The sequence below is a fragment of the Pristiophorus japonicus genome, chromosome 19 (genome assembly GCF_044704955.1).
Source record: "Pristiophorus japonicus isolate sPriJap1 chromosome 19, sPriJap1.hap1, whole genome shotgun sequence".
NCBI lineage: Eukaryota > Metazoa > Chordata > Chondrichthyes > Pristiophoridae > Pristiophorus > Pristiophorus japonicus.
In genome coordinates this window covers 81,042,524-81,065,764 of record NC_091995.1, presented here as the reverse complement: position 1 = coordinate 81,065,764, position 23,241 = coordinate 81,042,524, and the positions used below count along the sequence as shown (strand labels likewise).

The 23,241-nt window shown below is 43.6% G+C and overlaps 1 protein-coding gene across 8 annotated transcripts in view; it reads right to left on the bottom strand.

The window, feature by feature from the left end:
- The window catches only part of atf7ip (activating transcription factor 7 interacting protein), a 186,927-nt gene that overhangs the window by 35,876 nt on the left and 127,810 nt on the right, over positions 1–23,241 (bottom strand). For all 8 annotated transcript variants that reach the window (XM_070861680.1, XM_070861687.1, XM_070861688.1 and 5 more), the window contains 3 exons: positions 12,971–13,086; positions 4,467–4,555; positions 2,468–3,154 (listed from right to left, as the gene is read on the bottom strand). In XM_070861680.1, the coding sequence (XP_070717781.1) occupies positions 2,468–3,154; positions 4,467–4,555; positions 12,971–13,086 (892 nt within the window). The remainder of the gene's footprint in view (positions 1–2,467; positions 3,155–4,466; positions 4,556–12,970; positions 13,087–23,241) is intronic.

Genomic DNA, 23,241 nt, shown 5'->3' with positions numbered 1-23,241 from the left:
CACTGCTACAAGTTTAATCTTTCCACCAGCTGCAATAGCAACCCAAGTTTTAGAATGCGTCCTGAACACCTGGTTGCTCACAACCCTAACACAAGATTAGCAGGTATACATGAAGACAGTAACACATCTGGAGATCGATAGATTATTAACCATGAGCATTAAACTAGCACAGTTGCTGCTGTTAATGCATTCTCAAGTTCTCACCTGGGATGTCGAAATAAACACAGTCTGAAGTCACTCATACTTTAATTACTATAACCAACTTTGAAAGTTGCAGCCAAGAAGCAACCATATTATTATGAATATATTACAATACACCTCCCATGGTGTTGGTCGGAGTAAGTGGGATAAGGTACTGTTTTACAAAGACATGAATTTTATATCATGTAATGTGCAACATATTATTCTGGTAAGGCTGTGTCCCCTAAGGTAACAAAGCCCAATTGTTAAGAAATCACAAGCTCAGGTTACTCAGCTCAACTGTTCAATCAGAGAACTTTGTAAATGTTAACGTGCTGCCCAGGTTTAGCTTCACATCAGTAACACCCAAAATTAATAACCGACTTTCTTTGCTTGGTTTGGGAAAGTTTCCTTGCACCTGCAAAAAAAGTGGCATAATAATCTGACCACACAAGCTGCGTCATCAATGAACAGTAAATTGTCTTTCTCTCTGTAACCGGCTGACTTCCAGAATTCCCTGTTTTTGTTTGATTGCTCATATCTACTTTATCCCTGCTTTATTGGCACTCTTACTTTAGTGCACAGCAGGAGGTCATTATGCCTCAATCGAAGGGTTGATGTAAGCAAAGTTAACCGCTAGCTACCGAGCTGTTCTCACCACATCCTTTCCTTCCTGGACTGCCAATGTTATCAAGGTGCTAATGAGTCACAAAAATAGAAATTCAAGCTAGCACTGTGGCAATTTTAAGAAAGAAAACAGAATGTATCCCACTCACGTGGGGGTACTTTTTAAATGCTGGAATTTCCAATTTGAAAGTTTATTTCTGTTAGAATTCCAGTATCTCAGTCCTATATCACATACAGAAAGACATTAAACATCTACTGCAGACTTCTGAGAAATTGTACCTAATTGAATCATACAGCACAGAAGGACACCATTCGGCCCATTATGCCAGTGCCAGCTCTTTTGACAGAGCTATCCAATTAGTCCCACTCTCCTGCAAAGCCCTAAAAATATTTCCCTTTCAAGTATATATCCAAATCGCATTTGAAGGTTACTTTTGAATCAGTTTTCACTACCCTTTCAGGTAATGCATTCCAGATCATCATAACTTGCCGTGAAAATGTTCTTCCCATTTCCCCCGTGGATTTTTTTGCCAATAATCTTAAACTTATGACCTCTGGTTACTGACCCTTCTGCCACTGGAAATGGAGTAAATAAAGAGAAACCATCAAAACCCTTCATGATTTAAAGTACCTCTATTAAATCTGCCCTTGACCTTCTCTGCTCCAAGGAGAACAACCCCATCTTCTCACATCAGGCATATCCCATGTTCCTGCTTTTTCCTCATATCCTTTAATATTTTTCCTGAATTCCCTCCTAACAATCACGATTGGCTGGGCCTCAGTAGTTACTTGTGGTAAGGTTATTCCATAGTCTAATTACCCACTCTACTTACACAGCACATGATAATGAAGCTGGCAGATACATGGATGAACACCTTCTCCTGAATCCTATCCCACCAAACTGGGAATTGGGTGTGATGGATATTTGCTGCTCAGTTACTACCATAAAAGTTGTCTGCGTGACGTTAGACACTTAAAAAAAAAAGACAGCAAATTAACTCCCAATTCCCTTCCCCCTGCCCCGCCCTGCCCCCCTCCCGTAGAAACCCACTAGGAAGCAACTGTACAAGTCTCACCAGTCATTGCCCAGTTTTTTTTATACACAAGACACATGTGTTTGAACCATGGAAAGATTTCAATGAAGACAAAGTGCTTCTTTTTTGGTCTCTGATTGAATTGTTAATCATATTTTCTTACCCCAAACTTTGCAATGTGCTATTATTCTAAAATGCAATGGAATAAATGTAGTCCTATAGCAAGCAGCATTCAGATTCAAAATAAAAGCACTTTCATTGACCTCCTTTTCTTTCCAGCTACAGTTCCATAAACTGGGATTTAGGTTTATTGCAGCTCCATTAATATCTTTAATTAAAACTCATTTGTACTTTAGTAGATTTGTCTTTACTTTTATTCCCCCCAAGTGAGACTGTGGCCCTCAAGGTTTCAATAAGCCTCTGGGTAAAACTCCTTCTCATAATTCAAATCCTATGCCCCACAACTAGTATTTACAGATTTACTGACGGCAAAAGGCTGGCAGCACAACAAAACATAGCAAATATCTTTGTTACATAATATGTACGCAATTACATTCCCAAACATAGCTGGACAAACAGCACTTCACAGTTTGAACGCACATGGCTGCCTGTGACTCTTCACTTACCTACTCTGGAGGTTCCTGCATTGGTGCTGTCTGAACTGGCTGTTAATGGCTGAGCTGACGATCCGGTGACTTGCCCCTGGCTGAAAGTCTGCGAAGGCCTTGGCTGTATTGCCGGCCTAGTATTCGAAGGGTTAAAATGTGCTGGGGAAATCAAAGGTTGCTGTGCTGTCCGGGAAATCTGGGGTGAAAGAATAGGTTGAGTACTGGTTACAGAAGCAGTCTGACTGGAAACAGCACTGCTTATCTGCATTGATCCCATGCTTGCAGGGGACTTCCTTTGGACTCCTGGGCTTGGCAAGGAAGGACTAGCACCGTTTGCTTTTGCTACATTCGCCGATATTTGTGCTGCAAGCGGCTTGGAGAGGTTGTTAAGCGTGGGTTGGGATTGAACAGGTAAAAACTCAATTCCAGGTTGCTGGCTGGTCATCAAGCTGTTTGCCGAGGCTTGCAGGATCTGAGGTTGGGAAGACATTGCCACTGGAACTGTAAGCAATACTGGCACTGACTGGAGAGATACTGGCATAGGCTGGTTACTGCTGGAGGCTGGCAGTGACTGATTAGTTCCGACCACGGCTGCAGTTGCTGGGAGCACAGGAGCGACCACAGCACTAGTCGACCCTGTGTTCTGAGGTTTAGTCTGTCCGGCAACTACCTGAGGTGGTGTGAAGTTTGTAACAATACCTGCAACTGTAAAAAAAAAAAAAAAACCTTTGATTAGAATCTGGAAATAGAAATATCTTATTATTTGCACCCTTCCCCAACTTTTCATTTGGGGTCCCAACATTGCTCACCAAGAGGGTGGGCAAGTCTGGTGTGCAGATTACAGTGCCTTCAATACGACTGATGTTAAAGGGATGCAATACAACTGGGTTGTAATGTATTTGCTTAAGAATTCATATCAACACATTGCTATTAAGAACTAGTTGGTTTATTAGCAAAGATTGAACAATCACACTACACATTACCAGTTCATCCGCCAGGCTTACAACCACCTGCCTCATCATGGATTCCCTGAACCCAACTGGCTGGGGTTTTATTGAGTCTTGTGAACATCACGTGACTGGCTAAGCCACTCCCAACTCAACAGCTCTATAAACCTGTGAGCATACCCACAGGTGCATACATTACACGAGTCAACTCGGTGGCGTGGTACAATCCTTTGGTTCACCAATGTGCTAAACGATAGGGTAGTAAGATATAGATTTAATGATCTGCCAACATACTGAGGCTCCACTGGGCGTCAGTAGATGCTGATGCATTCCCAGTGGGTGTGAAGAGATCGAGGCAAACTATGTCATTATTCCACACTTGCTAGTGACGATAACACAGCAGCACTGGCAAAGCTCATTGAACTAAAGACATTTAAAAAGCATTTTTTATATCTTTGCTGGATATATACAATTTCCTGGCAATTTGCCAGATTACTTTTTGATAAACTTGCAGCAACAACAGGCTACTCGTATCTGGATGTCATCCTGCATCTACATGGAATGCATCGGCTGTTAATGTAAGTAGAATAAAAATTAAATTGCACGTGCATACAATCCTCAATTAAACAAACAAAAAAAATGGCAGCCTAGGGGTTTACAGTAATATTCTATTGTTTCCTGTTCTTCTCCCCTCCCCTCCCCACCCCTCAGGGTAGTACACACTCGAACCAGCTGCCCGAATGGAAGTAACAAATCTAAGTTAAGTTAGTTGCAAAGCAAACAGCTCTTGGACCCGAACTACTGGTTCGAAGACAAGGGAAATGAAGTGGCTGAAATTCCTCATTTGAGAAACAGCACAAGTCCCGTTTTTCTTTAATTAATCAGTATCAGAATTATTTTCTCATAAATTGAATATTTGAAAACCACATGTTCCTGTGGTGTATTTAGCAGGTATGGGGAGGGGGAAGAAATCAAGCACTTTCTGGATTTGTACGAAGAGAAGGTCTGATGTATGGTTAAAAAGTACTATGGAACTTCATTATAAATTGCAATACATTTTTTGTTAGTACCTGTATTACTGGAGTTCGCAGAGAGCTGTGCTGATGCTACACTGTCTGCCATATTTCTTCGTAAATCCAGCATCTGCCTTACTGTTCCACTGAAAAACACAAAATGGAAACAGAAATCGTACACGAGAATCTACCAACATCGGGCAACTAAAATTTCCCAAAATGGTTCTCTCCTCATCACACCCTAATTGCTGATTTTCTCACGAACTTTATCCCATAACGAAGAAAGCATGGACAGTTTGCTGGGTGCAGAACAAAACAAAACATGGACCTACACCTTAAAATAACCCCAAATTAAAACTGAAAGTATTATGGATACAGAGTAGAGAAGGTTATTAGGTCAAGTAGGGAGATGGAAGGAAGAATCTAATAGGATTCAAAATCAATGTTTGAATCAACGGGTGAATCATGATAGATTATCTCCACTGTTCAGTCAATCAGCAACAAGGAGGCACAAATTGAAGATTAATGATAGAAGCAGAAAAGGGTAGATTAGATGGAAGTTGGTGCCTACTGAAGTGGAGTGCATCATATTCAAAGGGTAAATAAAACACTTGAAGGAAGTTATTGAAAGGTCTGGGTGAAGTACAGCCAAATGGGAGTAGGTAGAGTTGATAACTTTGGTGGTGAAGCTTGCACCAGAATAACTGGCTGAATAGCCTCCTGCTGTACCTAAACTTCTACACTCCTAATGCAAGCTTGGGGTTCAGCTAACAGTTTTGCTCCTATGGTTTAGATCAACAGCCTTCTTGGGCACTGACATTATTCTCCATATTTAAGTCTTGCAGTTTGTTATTCGGTTTGACATTTTTAACTGGGAAATTGTGAAAGATCGCTGCTTTGTGTGGGGAGAAAGGGAGGAAGAGAAGAGTTGATAAGTCGGCAACTGACAACACAATGCTTACAAATCATTTGCAGTTACTTTGATAAGCTGTTTGATGGCACTTTTAGCAACATTATGGGGCAGCAGTTATCCAGCCATGCAGAACACATTGTACTTAGCCCATTTATCCAATATATGCTTTAAAAAAAAACTCTACTTGGATTTATATCTCAGAGTTCTGCAAGGCTTTCATTCAGTTGCAAAATTGGGGTGAGGAGGAACTGAGGGAAAATAAGTGTACAATTTCCAGCAGATACAAAAGGAGTATGAAAATTTAGCTTTGTGCCGATTGACTGGATACTTGTACCTTGGAAACGAACCTTCAAACAAAGATTGGATTGGATCTTTTCCTGAACTAATCTCGAGGCAATAGGGGAAACCAGTGCTATGGCTCACAAACTCTAATCACACTGGCATCCATGCTCACTTGCTGCCCCTTCTCCACCTGTAGTGAAATCTAAACGGGTCAAAATCTGCAGTGACAATGACCTTGCAAACCTTCACATGGTCAAGCCACCTGAGGTAGATTGGGCTTTTCTTTGTAAAGGTAGTTTTAAAAATCATGAAGATAATGGACATAGCTGATCTCGGCAAACTGTTTACTGTGGCAAGGGGAAGCAAGTCAAAAATTGGAGGTGTAAAAGTAACGAGACAAACAAAATGTTTTCCCTCAAAGAGCAAGAGATTGCAGGAAAAGTTACCAAAATAGCCAGTGTCATAAGCAATGAGTTAGCTAAATTAGATGGAGGGATGTGATAAGAAGGCAGGTTGCCAGTTGAGATTCCTCAGAAAGGGCTGCACTTGTTGGATCTAATTGCATTTCCTGTCCTTAAAAACTGTAATTTCTCAAGTCATTTCAGACATCAATGTAAAGACGTTACAGATTGCATGCAAAATCACTACTCTTTCATAAAGTCAGCGACGAGCCAGGTACAGTTATGTAACTCAAGTAGCTGGGCGACCCAAGAGCTTTTCTGAGTTAATTAAAGCACAGCCTTGAAAGCTCCATTTACATAATGAACAAAAGCATTACAATTTTGAGGAACCCTTTAAAAAAAAAGGTACTTGATATTAGGAGTTCTTCTTTAAACTTGAGGATCAGAAAATAAAGCTGCTTCAACCAACTCTGTTGGGAATTCATTATTTTTACACTGCGCTGCCTATCAACATGATTAATGGACTAGTTAGCTGCAAATGGCCATTATAAAAATGATACATTGGTCACAGGCTGATTAATATCATGATGGTGAACCTAATCTTGTTCTCATCAGCCAGTGAATGATTATCTTCCTAATAACATTATGATCTTCAGGTTATTGCGATCAAAAACCATCAGTAGGTCATGATCCCAACCATCAAATCAACTGCATTAACCCCAACATAGGGACGGTCTTATTCTATTGAATAAACAGAAAATTAAATTCATCAACTAACATTTATACAGTGCTAGCTCAAAGCTACTGGTAGAAAGATCAGTGTTTTCTTAAAGGGCAGGACTGCTTAATCTAACAGTCCATATAGTCTCATTCACGTTGTAAGTAAATTAGAAAGTTGATGAATGTTTGAGCGCAACCCTTCATAGAAAACATAGAAAATAGGTGCAGGAGTAGGCCATTCGGCCCTTCTAGCCTGCACCACCATTCAATGAGTTCATGGCTGAACATGCAACTTCAGTACCCCATTCCTGCTTTCTCACCATACCCCTTGATCCCCTTAGTAGTAAGGACTACATCTAACTCCTTTTTTAATATATTTAGTGAATTGGCCTCAACAACTTTCTGTGGTAGAGAATTCCACAGGTTCACCACTCTCTGGGTGAAGAAGTTCCTCCTCATCTCGGTCTTAAATGGCTTACCCTTTATCCTCAGACTGTGACCCCTGGTTCTGGACTTCCCCAACATTGGGAACATTCTTCCTGCATCTAACCTGTCTAAACCCATCAGAATTTTAAACGTTTCTATGAGGTCCCCTCTCATTCTTCTGAACTCCAGTAAATACAAGCCCAGTTGATCCATTTCTTGATAGGTCAGTCCCGCCATCCCGGGAATCAGTCTGGTGAACGGGATTGCTAATTAATCCTCTCTCATTACACAACACCCAGTCTAAGATGGCCTCCCCCCTGGTTGGTTCCTCGACATATTGGTCTAGAAAACCATCCCTTATGCACTCCAGGAAATCCTCCTCCACCGTATTGCTTCCAGTTTGGTTAGCCCAATCTATGTGCATATTAAAGTCACCTATTATAACTGCTGCACCCTTATTGCATGCACCCCTAATTTCCTGTTTGATGCCCTCCCCAACATCACTACTACTATTTGGAGGTCTGTACACAACTCCCACTAACGTTTTTTGCCCTTTTGTGTTCTGCAGCTCCACCCATATAGATTCCACATCATCCAAGCTAATGTCCATTCTAACGATTGCATTAATCTCCTCTTTAGCCAGCAATGCTACCCCACCTCCTTTTCCTTTTATTCTATCCTTCCTGAATGTTGAATACCCCTGGATGTTGAGTTCCCAGCCCTGATCATCCTGGAGCCACGTCTCCGTAATCCCAATCACATCATATTTGTTAACATCTATTTGCACAGTTAATTCATCCACCTTATTGCGGATACTCCTTGCATTAAGACACAAAGCCTTCAGGCTTGTTTTTTTAAACACGCTTTGTCCTTTTAGAATTTTGCTGTACAGTGGCCCTTTTTGTTTTTTGTCTTGGGTTTCTCTGCCCTCCACTTTTCCTCATCTCCTTTCTGTCTTTTGCTGGTCTCCTATTTGTTTCCCTCTGTCTCCCTGCATTGGTTCCCATCCCCCTGCCATATTAGTTTAACTCCTCCCCAACAGCACTAGCAAACACTCCCCCTAGGACATTGGTTCCGGTCCTGCCCAGGTGCAGACCGTCCGCTTTGTACTGGTCCCACCTCCCCCAGAACCGGTTCCAATGCCCCAGGAATTTGAATCCCTCCCTGCTGCACCACTGCTCAAGCCACGTATTCATCTGCGCTATCCTGCGATTCCTACTCTGACTAGCAATCCCGAGATTACTACTTTTGAGGTCCTACTTTTTAATTTAGCTCCTAGCTCCTTAAATTCGTTTTGTAGGACCTCATCCCTTTTTATACCTATGTCGTTGGTACCAATGTGCACCACGACAACTGGCTGTTCTCCCTCCCTTTTTAGAATGTCCTGCACCCGCTCAGAGACATCCTTGACCCTTGCACCAGGGAGGCAACGTACCATCCTGGAGTCTCGGTTGCGGCCGCAGAAACTTCTTTTCACTTCTGAGGGGCACACCAAATTGCTGATTGGACTTTCTGAAGCCGACTGATCTGCTGTGCATTTCCATTTTACATTCCAGAGCTCCTCTTACCTCTTAAAGATAAAAAACTACTATACAGTCAGGCCTACAGAAGTGTAAAACATGAAGCAGCACTAGTTCCACTTAATCAAGTGGATCAAGGTGATGGCAGTGAAAGTACTAGAGATAGTAACTAAATGTTTCAACACTGTTGAATTTCATAAGAGTAGGGAGAAGGATTCAGATGATATATCAAGCTTTACTCTTGCAGTTTGTATTCTGAACTCGCTAGCTGCCCATACATTCTCTATAATAGCATTCCATGTGGCTGATACAGTACTGCCATTTAGTGGAGTACTTCAGTGTCGGGCGTGAAAGTGGAATTGTGGTCGAGGATCAGCCATTATCTTACTGAATGGCGGAGTAGGCTCAAAGGGCCGTATGACCTACTCCTGCTCCTAATTCTTATGTTCTCATGTCAGTACACAAAACACATGGATTCAAGAAACTTTTGTCTTTTCTTTCTCCTTGCACCACCCCACCCCACCAATCCAACTGAATGTAATGTTTTACAATCATCTATTCCTACTGCTAAAGTGCAGTCACACTACAAATTTAGTGCCAAGCACACCTTCAGCTTTGCACTGATCCTAAACTGGTGGAATGAAAATTGGGTGTCAAGGCCTGAACCAAAGTCTAAGCATAGTGGGGCCCTTCAGGGAGTATCATTTCGCTTCGCTCAGAGGTCAGGTCAGGGCAAGATTCCAGATACAGCCTTAATTACGTGGGGAGGAATTAGCTGGATGATGGCAGTCGAAACACCACTTCTTTTTAAAATATAAAAGGGCTAGAATTGCGTTTTTCAGCGAAAACGGTAGTTTTATGCCAAAATTTGCCATTTTCGCTGCACTGCCGTTTTTAGGCCCAATTTTCGGTCTTTATCGGTGAAAATCGGTGTTGCACGAGGATTTGCGGCGCAAACCGGTAATTTCAGCAACTTTAGGTCGGAGCCGATAGCGCTGCAAGACGTCTTGGGAGGGGGAAAACAAAACAAAAAAATTGCAAAAAAAACCAAACATTCACAAAACCCTTACCTACTAAATCGCTGAAAAAGAATTAAAAAAATAAAAACTTGAACTTACCTTTTTGGCAGGTCTTCATACTTACTGTTGCTGGCAGGACTGCACTGCAGGTTTGACCCAGTCGGTATTCTGGGCGCAGAATACGGGCCCCGAGAGAGCCAAAAATCGATTGCAAACGCAATTTGCAATGTTGCACGTCGGCGCTCCTCACCCCAGCGGTACGTAGAAGAGCTGCCGCAAAAAGTTACCCTGAAGATCCAGCTGACTGGGTTTTCGCTGCGGAGGGTCAAATCATGGCAAAAACCCAGTCGCAAAGTCGTAGAAAATCGAGCCCAAAAGTGTAGAGTTTTATAGGGGCCAAGTTTTGGCCTGAGTTGCTCCTGTTTTTTTGGAGCAACTGGTTTAGAATGGAGTATCTTAGAAATTGCAATTCTCGGCATTTAGTTTGCTCCAGTTCTAGTCAGTTAGAACAGTTTCAGTTTGGAACAGATTTTTTTTCCAAAAAGGGGGGGTGTCCAGCCACTTACCCTCGTTTTGAAAGTTTAGGCAGTGAAAACATACTCCAAACTAACTTAGAATGGAGTAAGTGTAGATTTTTGTACGCTCAGAAAAACCTTGTCTACACTTAGAAAATCAGGTGTAGGGAATTGGGGGGGGGGGGGGGGGGCGGTTTAAAAGGGAAGTTTACAAACATTAAACACTTCAGTTTTACAAATAAAGATCCACCATCAATAATAAATACATCAATAAATTAACCAAGAAATCAATCAAAAAAATTAATAAAAAATAAAATGTTTTAAAAATCAATAAAACAAAACATTTTCTACTTACCAACTGCAGCACCGGGAGTCCTCCAACAGCGTGCTGGGACGCCTCCCCAACCCCGCCCCCCCCCCCATGTGTCTCTATCTCGCTGTCTGTCTGTGTGTCTCTCACTCTCTGTCTGTCAGTGTCTATGTTTCTGACAGCGAGGGAAGGGAGGGCGAAGAGAAGGGAGGGCGAAGAGAAGGGAGGGCGAAGAGAAGGGAGGGCGAAGAGAAGGGAGGGCGAAGAGAAGGGAGGGCGAAGAGAAGGGAGGGCGAAGAGAAGGGAGGGCGAAGAGAAGGGAGGGCGAGAGAAGGGAGGGCGAGAGAAGGGAGGGCGAGAGAAGGGAGGGCGAGAGAAGGGAGGGCGAGAGAAGGGAGGGCGAGAGAAGGGAGGGCGAGAGAAGGGAGGGCGAGAGAAGGGAGGTCGAGAGAAGGGAGGGCGAGAGAAGGGAGGGCGAGAGAAGGGAGGGCGAGAGAAGGGAGGGCGAGAGAAGGGAGGGCGAGAGAAGGGAGGGCGAGAGAAGGGAGGGCGAGAGAAGGGAGGGCGAGAGAAGGGAGGGCGAGAGAAGGGAGGGCGAGAGAAGGGAGGGCGAGAGAAGGGAGGGCGAGAGAAGGGAGGGCGAGAGAAGGGAGGGGAAGAGAAGGGAGGGGAAGAGAAGGGAGGGGAAGAGAAGGGAGGGGAAGAGAGAAAGGAGGGAAGGAGAGAAGGGAGGGGAGGAGAGAAGGGAGGGGAGGAGAGAAGGGAGGGGAGGAGAGAAGGGAGGGGAGAAGTGGGGGGAGGGGGGGGTAAGAGAAAGCGAGAGAGAAAGAAAGAAAGCGCGAGAGAAAGAAAGAAAGAAAGCGAGAGAGAAAGAAAGAAAGCGAGAGAGAAAGAAAGAAAGCAAGAAAGAAAGCGAGAAAGAAAGCGAGAAAGCAAGAAAGAAAGCAAGAAAAGGAAGGAAGGAGAGGGAGGCTGAACGGGCCGGACCCAAGACTTCAGGCTGGGCCCGCCCCCAGCACCGGATTTACAGGTAGGTGAGCGTTGGGAACGGAGGTCAGGGGTGGGGGGCCATGAGCGGTGGTCCGGGGGGTGGGTTGCGTCGGGAGCGGAGGAAGGTCTGGTCGGGTCCAGAGGCGGGGGAGCAGGAGTCGGGTCGGGTCGGGTCCAGTCGGGAGGAAGCCTTATCCACGCAGTCCCAGTGAAGCCATTCGGCCAGGGCTAGGGGCTGTGTGCTTCGGGCCCCTTCCACACAGTTTTGGGCGCCCACTGTAGCTACTGCATGTGCAGAGGTCCCGGCACTGTTTTCAGCGCAGGGAACTGGCTCCGACCCCCATAGCTCGTGCTGCGCTGCACCCAGCTCCAGAGGACCTGCAGGGAGCCGGAGAGTAGGTACGGTTTTTTTAGGCGCACTTTGTGGCACGAAAAGCAGGCGTCCAGGTCGGGGCTGCGCCGTTCTAGGCACGGCTCGAAACTTGGGCCCATAGCTTCACCAATGCCTTCGACCATAAATTGGAAATTACATTTTCCCAAAATACTGAGCAAATATAAATCAACATTGCTGTTTCAATTAGTTTAAGTGCTAGTGAGGACAAGTTCAAAATTTGCTTTGAATTTGTGGCCGTAGCCTTTCTCAATCAGAATTTAAAAAAAGTTAATTTTCTGTTTTGAAGAATTCAGCTTTAAAAATATTATGTAATAAAGCATACATCATGCTGAAAATACTTTACTGAAAACACTATTTATAGGAGATAAACTTCAACAGAATCTCCTGAAATACAGATTGTGAAGCTCACTGTCAGTTTCCCATGTTCCGTGTCCGTGTACATCTGTGTGACTCTCCCACCACCACACCAGTGATGTGCAAATTATCAGTCACCCACCGAAGATTTTTATGTTCTCCTCAGACTCTGGATACCAATCATTTCTTCACGCTCCATCACCTCTTAACTCTGACAAAATTGCCTTGTTGCACCCTCCCCCTACCCTTCTCAAAACTCAAGATACCCCCAGGCCAGTTAACGAGGAGTCCAGCATCATTCACCAAATCGCTCTGCAAGGGGTGGACACGGGGATTTACACTGTGGCAGGTTGCATGCGAATTTACACTTTAATCAGCGACACATTACAGCAGCTGGCAAAAATGTTCGATCTGCGCCTGTATGAATGAACTTTCATGACCAGCCACTTTTGGCATTTTGCAGGGCTGACCTTTGAGTGAATCACTTTTTAATTTACACTCTCAGAAATTCCATTTCTCACTTCATTTTGTGCAGCTGTCAGGTTCTCAAAGTTCCGATTTTAATTGGCACCAAGGGGTTGTGCCAACTAGGATTAACCGAGACTTGCCGAGCACATTTCATTTATCCAGCAGAATCAATTTTTAATGCCCTTTAACACATGGATGTGCAGAGTTTAAACAAAGTAACATACTGAATAAACTGAAGAGCCTCCTTACCTGCGACACTGCACACTACCAGGAGCACCGAGAGGGGGGTTGTAGGATTTGCTGGGGGAGACAGGTTGCGTAGACTGGACTCCAGATGACGGTTGAGACATCGAGACGGAAATACTCTGGACAAAACAAAAAACGTATTAAGAATGGATGTGCCAACAAGAACAAACACTTTCACGCTCTCAATAACACAATCCCCCAAGAGTGAAACTCAGCAGCTTCTGGAACATCAACCTGGTTCACTTACATTATTTTTAAATCCTATTTGTCTTGAAACAGAACCCATTTAATGCTGCTGACAGCTGCCTACATGTAGCTGGTATTGAACACACAAAGTCTTGGTACAATTGGACCTTCAACGAACAGCCATTTTCATATTTGCAGGCCTGACCTTTAATAAATGCCAAATATTTCTGCAACTTCCTTTATTTTGTGCACCAATTTACATTTGTCAGGTTTATAAACGTCATTTTAATTGATGCCAAAGGTTACATTAAAATAAAAAACATAAGAAACAGGAGCAGGAGTAGGCCATTTGGTCCCTCGAGCTTGCTCTGCATTTAATATCATGGCTGATCTGATCATGGACTCAGCTCCACTTCCCTCCCCATAAACCTTTATTCCCTTATCGCTCAGAAATCTATCTAACTCCGCCTTAAATATATTCAATCAAGCCTCCACAGCTCTCTGGGGCAGAGAATTCCATAGATTTAAAACCCTCAAAGAAATTCCTCCTCATCTGAATTTCAAATGGGCAGCCCCTTATTCTGAGACTATGTCCCCTAGTTTTAGTTTTCCCTACAAGTGGAAATATCCTCTTGGCATCCACCTTATCGAGGCTCCATATTATCTTATATGTTTCGATTAGATCACACCTCATTCTTCTGAACTCCAATGAGTATAGGGTCAACCTACTCAACCTATCTTCATAAGTCAACCCCCTCATCTCCGGAATCAACCTAGTGAACCTTCTCTGAATAGCCTCCAAATCAAGTATATCCTTCCTTAAATATGGAGATCAAAACTGCACGCAGTACTTCTCTGCTTTTATACTCTATCCCCCTTGCAATAAAGGTCAATATTCCATTTGCCTTCCTGATTACTTCCTGTGTCTACATACTAACTTTGTGTTTCATGCACAAGGACCCCCAGGTCCCTCTGTACTGCAGCATTTTGCAATTTTTTTCCATTTAAATCATTTGCTTTTCTATTTTTTCTGCCAAAGTGGATAACCTCACATTTTCCCACATTAACTTACATCTGCCAAATTTTTGCCGGCTCACTTAGCCTGCCTCTATCCCTTTACAGATTTTTGTGTCCTCCTCACAATTTGCTTTCTCTTTAGTTTTTAACATTTTTACTTATACAAGAATACAGATCTTAGTGGCAAATTGGGGTGAGAGGGCGAGCAACATGCATGAACCCCGTGCCCGATATATTCTGCTGAGAAATACAACTGTGTCACAATAAAGACACTTGGCAAGGTGCTGAGATACATTACAGCAGCAGACAATGTTGCTGGTCGGAAAGAAGCAGGTGCGGGAAGAGTAGGTGTGCTATAAACAAATATGCATTCAAACATGGTAGTTATTCCCAATAAGCAATATTAGTGTCTCTTTCCTTAAAAAAAATCACTAGCCAACTGGCTAGTCGATTGTTATACACAACCTTCAAATGAATTCAGCTGAAAGTGAGAGATGAGAATTTAATGTCAGCATGAAAACAAACACACACAGTCTAGTGATGAAGTGTGCTATTCTATCACAAGTGTAAAAAATCCACCTAAAAGGACATAATTGAGTCACGATCTTTCTCCCGAGTGAAAGAATGTTGGTGATGTACTCAATGCTCCTACATGGTTTTCCCCTTTCCTTGTACATCTATAATTGGCATTTGGGCACGTCCAGTGACATGCTGTAAACACAATTTCACTGCAACTGACTTCACAGACGTCAACTCTCAAATATAGGCAACTTCAGACACCAGACCACAGCGGGAACTGTAAACAGGGTCTCATACAGTGGGTGGATTTAATCTTGCAGACTGGATGCCCACTGATCACACAGATTGTGCGCTTAATATTCTGCCCAAAGATGTATTACAGTTTTTTTTCCCCCTTTCTCTTACTTTAACTTCCAGCATCGATACCAAGTTATTAGTCACTTTCTGACACACACAGAGTCATGCTGTGTGTGAAAGTGTATTAATGCACTGATGCTTTAGGTCTCACTAAAGATTTGCAGCTTTTCAGTTTGAATTAAATATTTCCATTTCGAAACGTATACTATGCACAATTAGTTCTGATTATGAGGCAAGCATACCTTCTAAGAATTATAGGTACTGTAACTCGTTAATAAATTCCTCTTCAGAGCAGCAGCAAAATATAGTCGAACCATGAGATTAGGACAAAACAGACCTGCATAACAGGATGCAGAGCTAAACACTAAAATTTTGTATTTATTACTTACTCATCAGGTGATCCAAAACTTCAACTAACTGCTGTACTGCAAATCTGACAACTATGCGTAATTCTGGCAGATGAACAATTCCAGAGACTTTGATTCTGATACGGATGTAGAGCCAGCACCTATTTATCACTAGGGTTCATACACTTTCATCACGTGAGTGAGCCATTGTATCAGGCCATGAAGTATTCTCTACAGCTGTGAGAAGATCCTAGGAGGCCCCAGAGATCATCAGATTTCTATCAGGCTGTCATCAGATTTCATAATTTGACTTATGTTACTTCTGTTGCTGTACACTAATTTAAAACAACGATTTCCTGCAATGGGAGCACTATTAATTTTTGGCTAGCTTACTGTCTTTTGAAAGTAATTACAGGAAGTCCCCAGGGGCGTGTCCATACATGCTGAGCGCCCCACCCCACAGCAAAGTTTGAATAATATTTCTATAGTATCGCTATAAGCTCAGGTTAAGAACAAATTTTGTAAAGATTTGGATTTGGTAAAGATTTTGTCCAATTTTCATTTTAATGCATAAATTATTTATCGAGAACCAGTTGACAATCTATGGCATTTCACACGGGAAGTCAAGACTATGTGTCATATTCAGGTGTAGCAGGGGTAGAGGGGTGGGGATAATTGGACAAGAGTGTGTGCAGATATAATTCTGCCCCCATTTTAAAATCATACATTCTGCCTTTATTTTTTATATTTCCATTATAAATTTCTATGTGCACATTTATAATGGAACTGTCCATGTCAACTTATTATTGTAATTACACCCTCCGGCCAGTGGTGGCGCTGCAAGAGTGTAAGTACAGCAAGTAACGTACAAGTTTACATTATAAATTTCTATGGCCAAATTTATCACGACAAAGTGGTTGAGAAGGGTGCCCAGACAGTTTTAAAAATACAAATATCTAGCTATATCCACGAGCAGGGGACATGCAATTCAGTTTATATCCCAGAGCAGGGCTGATTTGATGAACAGTTACTAAGAAATTTAAACAGTAATCCATAGTCAAGCTCCACCAGTGGGATAGAACAACCCATATCCAATTGATGCAGGTTATGTATTTTGTTTGCAACACACTTGTAAGATCTTGTAATGGCAAACTACACAGATTAGGACTATGGGCTGCTTCTGGTAGCATCACTGCTTTCCTCTCCACGCCATCCATTTTCAACTCTGATGCCATAATTGAGGGAAAATATTTCCAACTGACATCACGTGTGGTATAAATACTACACATCACATAGCAAGAGAGAAGCACTGCATGGGAAAACTGATTACCAAGAGACAGGCAAAAATAACCCACTCCACAGCATTGATCGTCATTAACCCTGAATTGGGAACACGGAGAATGCAAGAGAATGTCGATGGGGAAGAACTGCACAGGAACAGTACAACTCAATAAACATGCAGGGAAAGGAGGAGAATAGAGATTATGAATGTATATATCCCTCCAATCGGACTCCCAACCTTAGGATCATGCCCTTGAGCTGCATTCTTGTGGTTTAGGCAGTCCTCCAATCTCTGATTATATCAGAAGTGTGTCAGGGCTATATTACTCTATATACTATATCCAGTATCATTCTATAATTAAGCATTTCTTGTAAAATTGCTGCACAGCATCAAAACTGCAGTTGATTTAATTCCTGCTAAACATTTTTCTGATAGCAGAGTGAACAAAATGTCATGATACACATAAAGCCAAAGAAAACTACAAAGGACCAAATTTAGACTGATCCCATGTAACAGTGAAAGTTAATGCTCTATGTTTAGGAGCTAAAAGCACATTCTTTAACGAACCACATTATTTTCATGTGCCGTGTAGATATATTTATACAAGGAACATACGATCAGATTAGCAGTCAATATGATTCAAAAATGTTTATTGGCACAATTTTGCATCAAATACAGAGCTTTAAAGCTCATTCCTTCAGTATTTTTGCTGCTAATCCTGATGGACAGACTATCAATGCTCTGTATTTGACATAAAACAGCATTAAACATTCAAAAAAACATATGGAGTTCTCCCTTGTAAAAATCTCATTTCCCCAGCTATAAATAGCCTGCACTTTCAACTTTTCATTTGTATGGACAGTTTCAGCTATGTCCATCCTTAGACGAAATGGTTAACTACAAAGGAATTAGATTAATTCCAAGTCTGAGGATGGAAAGAGAAAAACACTCTTCCACAGCTATATCAAGATACATTCAAACAATATGTAACCCGGACTAGAGATGGAAACCATTCCATTTAATGCAACAGTTTCAAATAATTTCCCTATGGCACTTGATGGCACTTTTGAGTTTAAAAAAAAATCTAAAATATGTGATGTAGATATTTGTATGTAAAGTGGTTAATTGTCTATAGATTATTAAAAATCTCAAGGTCAAAGTTACATTATTGTAATAATCTTGAAACTTTTCCCATTCAATGAGCAGCACAAGGCCACTGCTATTTGTTGGTTTCAATGGCCCCAAGTTTCCACATGATTTGCTCCTGATTTTTTTTAGGAGCAACTGGTGTAGAACGGAGTATCTTAGAAATCGGAATTCTCGTGATTTAGTTTGCTCCAGTTCTAATCAGTTAGAACAGTTTCACTTTGGAACAGAATTTTTTTCAAAAGGGGGCGTGTCCAGCCACTTATGCCTGTTTTCAAAGTTTCGTCAGCGAAAACTTACTCCAAACTAACTTAGAATGGAGTAAGTGAAGATTTTTGTACGCTTGAAAAAAAACCTTGTCTACACTTTAGAAAATCAGGCGTAGATTACAAATCAGGCGTAGGGAATGGGGGGGGGGGGGGTTTAAAGGGAAGTTTACAAACATTAAACACTTCAGTTTTACAAATAAAGAGCCATCATCAATAATAAATGATAAATACATCAATAAATCAACCAATAAATCAAAAAAAAATTAATAAGAAATACATTTTTTTTTAAAAATCAATAAATAAAACATTTTCTACTTACCGACTGCAGCACCGGGAGCCCTCCAACAGCATGCTGGGATGCCCCCCCCCCGCTTCCCCCCCCCCCCCCAGTGTGTCAGTGTCTCTATCTCTCTGTCTGTCTGTGTGGGTCTCTCATTCTCTGTCTGTCAGTGTCTGTGTTTCTGACAGCGAGGGGAGGGGGAGGGATGGGGGAGAAGGGGGAGGGAGGGGAGAAGGAGATAAAGGGGAGATGGTGGGGAGGAAGGAGATGGGGAGGGGAGGAGGAAGGAGATGGGGGGGTGGAGGAGGAAGGAGATGGGGGGGGGTGGGAGGAGGAAGGAGATGGGGGGGGGAGGAGGAAGGAGATGGGGGGGGGGAAGGGAGATGGGGGGGGGGGAAGGGAGATGGGGGGGGGGGAGAAGAGGAGATAGGGGGGGGAAGGGAGAAGAGGAGATAGGGGGGAAGGAGATGGGGGGAGGGGGAGGAGATGGGGGGGGGGGGGGAGGAGGAGAAGGGGGAGGGAGGCTGAACGGGCCGGGCCCGAGACTTCGGGCAGGGCCCATCCCCAGCACCAGATTTACAGGTAGGTGGCGTTGGGTCGGGTCGGGAGGGTGGTGGGAGGGAGAGAGGTCGGTTCGGTTCGGGTCGGGGGGAGAGGGAGGTCAGGCCGGATCCAGTCCGGTGGCGGGGGGGAGCGGGAGTTGGGTCGGGTCCAGTCGGGGGGGGGGGGGGGGGGAGACGACACCGGGAGTCGGGTCGGGTCCGGGGGCTGGGGGCGGGGGAAGAGGGAGGGAGCGGGAGTCGGGTCCAGTCCGGGGGGGGGGGGAAAAAGACGACACCGGGAGTCGGGTCGGGTCGGGTCCGGGGGCGGGGGGAGGGGGGGAAAGAGGGAGGGAGCGGGAGTCGGGTCGGGTCCAGTCGGGAGATAGCGGGAGCCGGGTTGGGTCGTCCGGGGGGGGGGGGAAAAAAGAGAGCAGGAGTCGGTTCCGGACCGGAGGCGGGAGTCGAGTCGGGTCGGGAGGAAGCAGGAGCTGGCCGTGGGAGGAGCCTTATTCACGCAGCCCCAGTGAGGTCATTCGGCCAGGGCTAGGGGCTGCGTTCTTCGGCCCCTCCCACACAGTTTCAGGAGCCTGGAGCTACTGCACTTGCGCACCCACTGTAGCGCGCATGTGCAGAGGTCCCGGCACTGTTTTCAGCACAGGGACCTGACTCCGCCCCCTACAGCTCGTGCTGCGCTGCACCGAGGGCCAGAGGACCTGCAGGGAGGTGGAGAATACGGAGGTTTTTTTTTTAGGCGCACTTTGTGACACGAAAAACGGGCGTCCAGGTCGGGACTGCGCCGTTCTAGGCGCGGCTCGAAATTTGGCCCAGTAGCTCTAAATATCCAGCTAGTTCTACTACCCAATAGCATGAAGTCGCTTCAGCACACATGGAACTTTTGGATGGGATTTTGAATTCAGTTTTTGAAAGAAAAAGGCTTGTGCCCAATCTTAACGTGACACGGGAACTTAGAGCAGTGTGGTCCATCATTCTCCACCCCTCCGTGGTTACACAATCCACAGTATTATTCATTACTTGCTGCATCACACGGACAGTTCTTAATCGTCAGCAGTTCTTAAAAGTAGCAAGTGTATACTGATGATTTATCACATAATCTTAACTGTTAAATTAATGGCGTCTCTCAGTCACTCTTCATTACCCCGTTGATACCGTGTTGAAACCATTCACCCTCAGTCAGCTCTGTAGAACTGACATGAATAGAAACAGTGTATTGTAAACAGAATTTTTCATTCTCATTACTGAAGGTGCACTTACTGTTGCTACATAATGGAGCTCTACAGCATCAAATGACAATCAAGAGCACTAAGTATCGTCTCTTATAGCACTTGTTATGCAGCAATTCAGAACACATGCTCCCTTATTACTGATCAAAGCCAAAACTAGAAGCAGCTTCAAGCAAAAATAGGACGCAAATTTTGCGCACTTTTTTGGGAAAAATAATTACAAATGATAACGAGATGGAGAAGCCTGTGGCTCTGGAATAATCCTCTCTCCACAAACGCCACACTCCCAACAGGGTGTCACCTCACATAAGACAACCTACTAATCTACAAGCCAAGTTATTATCCATTTATATGAGCAAATTATATACTTCAGAAATCCAATCACTGTATAAAAAGAATGTTCTTTTACCTTATAGTTACACCCCCTCGAAAACAGTCAATGCAACACCTTCAGATCATGCATCTGTATCATATTCAACAAGATCCTGCCAAGTATTTCTGCCGATGACTGGAGAACAATTGGCTTGGCAGAGTTTGAGAGGCATGCAATCCATACTAGTACAAGGCTCCACAAAGTAGTATTACTTTTTCAAATTCCCATTGACCAAGAGTAGATTACTCACATTTTGGCACAAAAGGCCTTATTCTTTTAATTAAAGTTACTCTCTACACATCATGGCTATGGGGCCATCACAGCAACAAGAAGCACTTGGGAAGAGCCAGACTCTTCACTTCTTTACTCATTATCATGTGACTATTATTCTTCTGCGCTTGGACAAGTTCAGTTCTTTTGAGGATGCTGCATCAATTGGCTAGGCTTTGTCTATCCCCGTACCAGTGAGAGAAATTCTTAGATTTGTTACTGCAGACTTTAAGTAGCTGGTTCCTCAATCGCAATTATCTGAATAATCGGCTTGCCTTATCTATAACTGTGATTAGTGGAAGGTTGGCTAAATTATTTTGATCACAATGATTCTAGCAACCAGATGGAGGTGTCAAGATCATTGTGATCAAAATAATTTGTAGCATTGCTGTTCCGCTCGTAGATTGTCGTCCAAGGACACATCCAAATTCTGAAAAGTTAGGTCAGCCCATGTTTTTCCAATGCGTCCTCCAGTTGAAGGAGGAGAACTGGAGCGAGTTGGCAGTGATTCCATGGCCTGAGGTTGGACAATTCCAACTGTTTCTGAAAGCCAGAAAGCACTGCTCTGGGAGAAGCAGTACAGTGCAATGAGATATCTATTATCTGATAATGACCAGATAAATCTGTTTTAGCTATGCTGGTTGAAGGATAACTGGTGGCGAAAATACTGGGGAGAAAACACTGCTGCTCTTCAAAATAGTGCCATGGGATCTTTTACATCCATCTGAGGGGGAAGACGCGGCTTTGGTTTAACATCTCATCCAAAAAGACAAGACATCCGACGGTGCAGCACTCTCTCAGTACTGCAGTGGAGTGTCAGCCTGGATTATGTTCTCAAGTCTATGGAGTGGGACTTCAAGCCACAACCTACTGACTCAAAGGCGAGAGTGCTACCACGGAGCCATGACTGATACCATAGGTAGGCACACGAATGTCATTCTTTTCAAGTCCTGATGTGAAAAAGATTACAAGCCTATACTGGTAGCAAGAAAAATGCTTGTGTGTAACCAAGAAAATTCCTTGTGTATTTGGAGGATTCAAAACGTGATGACAAGTACAAACAAAATTATATTCATATCCACAAGTTAGTAGTTTGACATCACTGGATGATCTGAAGAGAGAGTAAACAGCTGCTGAAACGTTGTGTGCTTGGCTAGTCAGCTTTTCTCTTCTGGTGATGCTAGTCCTCCTGAGTATTTCCTGCTTATGACTGGAGAATAATTGGCTTGTCAAGAGTTCGAGAAGCATGCAATTTATATTAGCACAAAGCTGCACAAAATAGTCATGCTTTTTCAAAAGTTTGTTTCTGGGATGTGGGCGTCACTGGCAAGGCCGGCATTTATTATCCATCCCCAATTGCCCTCGAGAAGATGGTGGTGAGCCGCCTTCTTGAACTGCTGCAGTCTGTGGTAAAGGTACTCCCACAGTGCTGTTAGTCAGGGAGTTCCAATATTTTGACCCAGTGATGGTGAAGGAACAGCAATATATTTCTAAGATATGATGGTGTGTAACTTGAAGGGAAACCTGCAGGTGATAGAGGTCACGGGATTTGGAGGTGCTACCTTGGCGAGTTGCTGCAGTGTATCTTTTAAATGGTACACACTAGAGCCACTGTGCGGTCATGGAAGGAGTGAATGTTTAAGGTGGTGGAGAGGACCAATCAAGCGAATGGTGTCTAGTTTCTTGAGTGTTGTTGGAGCTGCACTCATCCAGGCAAGTGGAGAGTATTCCATCACACTGTTAACTTGTGCCTTGTAGATAGATGGTGGAAAGGCTTTGGGGAGTCAGGAGGCGAGACACTCGTTGCAGAATTTCCAGCCTCTTGTTGCCACAGTGGCTGATCCAGTTATGTTTCTGGTCAATGGTGACACCCAGGATGTTGATGGTGGGGGATTTGGTGATGGTAATGCCATTGAATATCAAGGGGCGGTGGTTTGACTCTTGCTTCATTGCCCGGCACATATGTGGCGCTCTGAGTTACTCTGTACATACCATAGGTATGGAGTCGTCATAGCAACAAGAATAACTTGGAGAGCTAAAGCCTTCACATTTTCACAATCATGTGACTATTGCTTTTCTGCACTTGGATAAGTCCAGTTCTTCGGAGGGTGCTGCATCGATGCTTTGATCTACAAATGTAATTTGGATGTGAAGCTTCAGGGCTTGCAGCCTTTTATGTACAAGAATGCTTTGGGGAAGAAGCCTTGAATAGTTTGGCATTTTTTGGAGAGTTTTGCAGAAAGCTAGTACTCATCAAAGGCAGATCCACAATCAATGCTTGAGCTAGGAATGACAAAGGCAGCCTGAAAGACAGAGATCTGTGAAGTCTAGCTTTCTAAAGAGTCATCAAGAGAAAACTGGATTTTGCTGTGATGATCCAACATCTTGGGTTGAAACTGGACAGATCCCTAACTATTACAGTCTCATTGGATCCATAGCGTTGCC